Source organism: Neopelma chrysocephalum, unplaced genomic scaffold (genome assembly GCF_003984885.1).
Source record: "Neopelma chrysocephalum unplaced genomic scaffold, ASM398488v2 Primary Assembly neopelma1_90243, whole genome shotgun sequence".
NCBI lineage: Eukaryota > Metazoa > Chordata > Aves > Passeriformes > Pipridae > Neopelma > Neopelma chrysocephalum.
This window is the reverse complement of record NW_020919089.1, coordinates 1-3118: the sequence shown is the minus strand read 5'-3', so window position 1 is coordinate 3118 and position 3118 is coordinate 1. Positions and strand designations below refer to the sequence as shown.

The window sequence follows — 3118 nt, the reverse complement described above, 5'->3', positions numbered from 1 at the left end:
GATGGGATGGGATAAGGAAAGGACTGGGATCCCACACTCCCCCCTTTTCCCCCTGGAAATGGCAGGAATGAGCCCCCCCGACTCCAGGGGGTTATCCCAGCCCAGCGCTCCCAGTTCAGCCCAGTGCTCCCAGTCCAGCATTCCCAGCCCATCCCAGTGTCCTGTATTCACCTTCCCCAAATCCCAGGGCAGAGGGACTGGGAAGCTGCTGGGCTTTAATAATTTAATTAGTTCATTAATTACACCGACACCGCAGGATCCGCTGGAGTGAATCCCGCCCATCCCAACTCCCCCTGGGATAAACACGGCTCCGAGACCTTCAATCCCTGGTTTTCCCCAGGAAAAAAGCCCAGGAGCGGGCAGAGTTTGGGCATGGAGCTCCCAAAAAACCCTTCCAAAGGATGTTCCTGCTCTCCCAGGGATGGATCCAAGGACATCCCGCCTCTGGAATTAAATAATTCCCAGCTCCCGGTGTGGTTTAGTAACAGGACATCACAGCTGGGTCAGGGCCACAGGAGCGTGATCCGGCCTCACAAATTCCAGGGAAAACGGGAGAATCCCGTGAGGCAGCAGCGCTGGGATTGCTGGGAGCAGGGAATCCCAGCCCCGCCCCCGTTATCCCAAATACCCGGAGCGGGATATCTGGGAAGGGCAGGGCAGCCAAGGTGGGTCCAGGCAGAGGGAGGGAGAGGGATCCACAGGATTCAGCTGCTTCCCAGTGGTTGGGAAGCACCGGGAAGCACCCAGGATGCCGAGTCCCCTCTCTGTTGGGAATGTGGGAATGCTGGGAATGGCCCCCCCTCAGCTCGGCACAACCCGCTCCGGTCCCTTCTTCCCTCTGGGATTGCAGGGAAGGTGCAGGAGAGCAAATTCCAGCCTGGATTTCACCCCCCCAAAATCCATGGATTTATGCCAGATGCCCATGTGCACCCAAAATCCTTCCCTCTCCCTTTTCCCTGCCCTGGGATTTCTTAAAAAGCAGGAAAAATGTCCAGATAGGGGTTGGATGAACCAGCTGGCTCCAGGATCGTCCCAATCCCGCGGCTTCACCCCCTCAAAATCCGTGAGAAGAGCCCCCAGCGATCCACGTTTTCCAGCCCCAAATATTCCCCCTTGGAAAAGGGGGGATGTTGAACCTCTGAAACGGCTGGAACAGTTGCCAGGAAGAACCAAATTTCAGGAGACGAGGCCCCTGTGGGATTTGATGGGTTTCCTCCACCTCCTCCTGCCATTCCCTGGCTGGAAAAACGGCTGGAAAAGTCAACGGGATGAAACAAATTTTGGGAGCTGAGATCCCTGCGGGATCCAACGCCGGGTTCCCTCCACCTCGTGGCTCCAAGGAGTCAGGAACAATGGGAATGGGATGAGCCAGTCGGCTCCAGAGGCGTCCCAGCCGCTGGGATCAACCCCCAAGATTCCCAGCTATCCCGAGGAAGCTCCCGGGATAACTACGGCTTCAGCTTGAGCCAGGGATGGAGGATGGTGAGGATGGAGAGCACGGAGGAGGTGAGGCCGCACAATCCCACAAATCCCGGGCTGCTCCGGCACAGCCCCAGCTTTTCCAGCGGGATCACCAGGTCGCAGGCATTCCGGAGCAGGTCCAGCAGCAGCGGGGGGTTGTCCCGGAGCACCTGGAGCAGGAGCCGGAGCTGGAGCTGCAGCTGGAGCCGGAGCCGTTGGATCCCGCCGTCAGCCCGGAGCTGGGGCCGGTTTTCCGGGCTCTTCCCGCGCTTCCCGGCCGCCTCCGCGCGCTCCAGCAGCACCCGGATCTCGTAGGCGTCCCGGCTCAGGTTCACCACCAGGGCAAACAGGTAATACCTGGGAAAAACAGGGAGCAGGGATGGCACAGCGGGAAGCAGCAGCAGCAGGAGGAGACTCCGGCCACTCTGAATGGAACGGCAGGAGCTGCTCTCCCAAGGGAATTCCATTCCCTGTCCTCACTCGGGAATTCCACTGCCTGCTCTCCCTCAGGAAGCCCATTCTCTGAGCTCCTTCAGGAATTCCAGCACTTGCTCTCCCCACAGGAGTCCCATTCCCTGCTCTCTCCAGGGGGAAATCCCATTCCTTGCTCTCCTTCAGGAATCCCATCCCCTTTAAGGATCCCATTCCCTGTTCTTCCTTGGGAACCTCATCCCCTTTGATAATCCCATTCCCTGCTCTCCCTCAGGAATCCCATCCCCTTCAAGGATCCCATTCCCTGCTTTCCCTCAGGAATCCCATCCCCTTCAAGAATCCCATCCCCTGCTCTCCCCAGGGGAGAATCTCATTCCTTGCTCTTCCTCAGGAATCTCATCCCCTTCAAGGATCCCATTCCCTGTTTTCCCTCAGGAATCCCATTCCCTTCAAGCATCCCATTCCCTGCTTTCCCTCAGGAATCCCATCCCCTTTGAGGATCCCATTCCCTGCTTTCCCTCAGGAATCCCATCCCCTTCAAGAATCCCATTCCCTGCTCTCCCTTGGGGACCTCATTGCCAACCTTCCAATAACTCCAGTCCCTCTCCTCTCTTGGGAATCCCATTCCCTGCTCTCCCTCAGGAATCCCTCCCCATCCACCTGCCAGACCTGTGAAGGCTTTTCCACCCTCACTTCCACGAATTCCCCCCCTCCCAAATCCCAGGGGCTCACCTGAAGGCCCTCTGGCTCCACTTGTGGCTGTCGAGGTTGGGCAGGATCCCGCTCTTCCCGGCCCACAGGACGTTGTCGCAGGCGAGGAAGAGGGCGCGGTTCAGGTGGGACAGGGTGAGGCAGAACCTCAGCACGGGGTCGGGGAGGTGCAGCGAGCGCTGGGCCCCCCCCAGAGCCTCGGCCGAGCCCCCCAGGCGCAGCACTGGGGGAGAGACACGGGGTAGGGGGTTACTGAGGAGGGAAGTGGGGACGCCCGAAGCCCCTCTGTCTCTCCTGGAGCCCCCAGTCCCCCTTTAAGAGCTCCCCATCTCACCCAGAGTCCCTCGGCCCCCTTTAGACCCCCCCTTTCCCCCCTCCGGAGCCTCCCGTCCCCCTTTAGAGCCCCCCATCCCCTCCAAGCCCCCCCGTCCACCCCAGAGCCCCCTATACCCCCAGAGACCCCCTGTCTGCCCCCAAAGCCCCTCGTCCCCCTTTAGAGCTCCCTGTCCCCCCC

At 60.0% G+C, this 3118-nt stretch overlaps 1 protein-coding gene across 1 annotated transcript; it reads right to left on the bottom strand.

Annotated features, from left to right (window-relative positions):
* Positions 1-206: 206 nt before the first annotated feature.
* Positions 207-2827, bottom strand: PEX11B (peroxisomal biogenesis factor 11 beta; the record flags this gene model as incomplete). Its single annotated transcript, XM_027707157.1, has 2 exons — positions 207-1818; positions 2626-2827. Coding segments are annotated over 2 exons (572 nt in total), but the record flags the coding sequence as incomplete, so codon positions are not given.
* Positions 2828-3118: the final 291 nt, after the last annotated feature.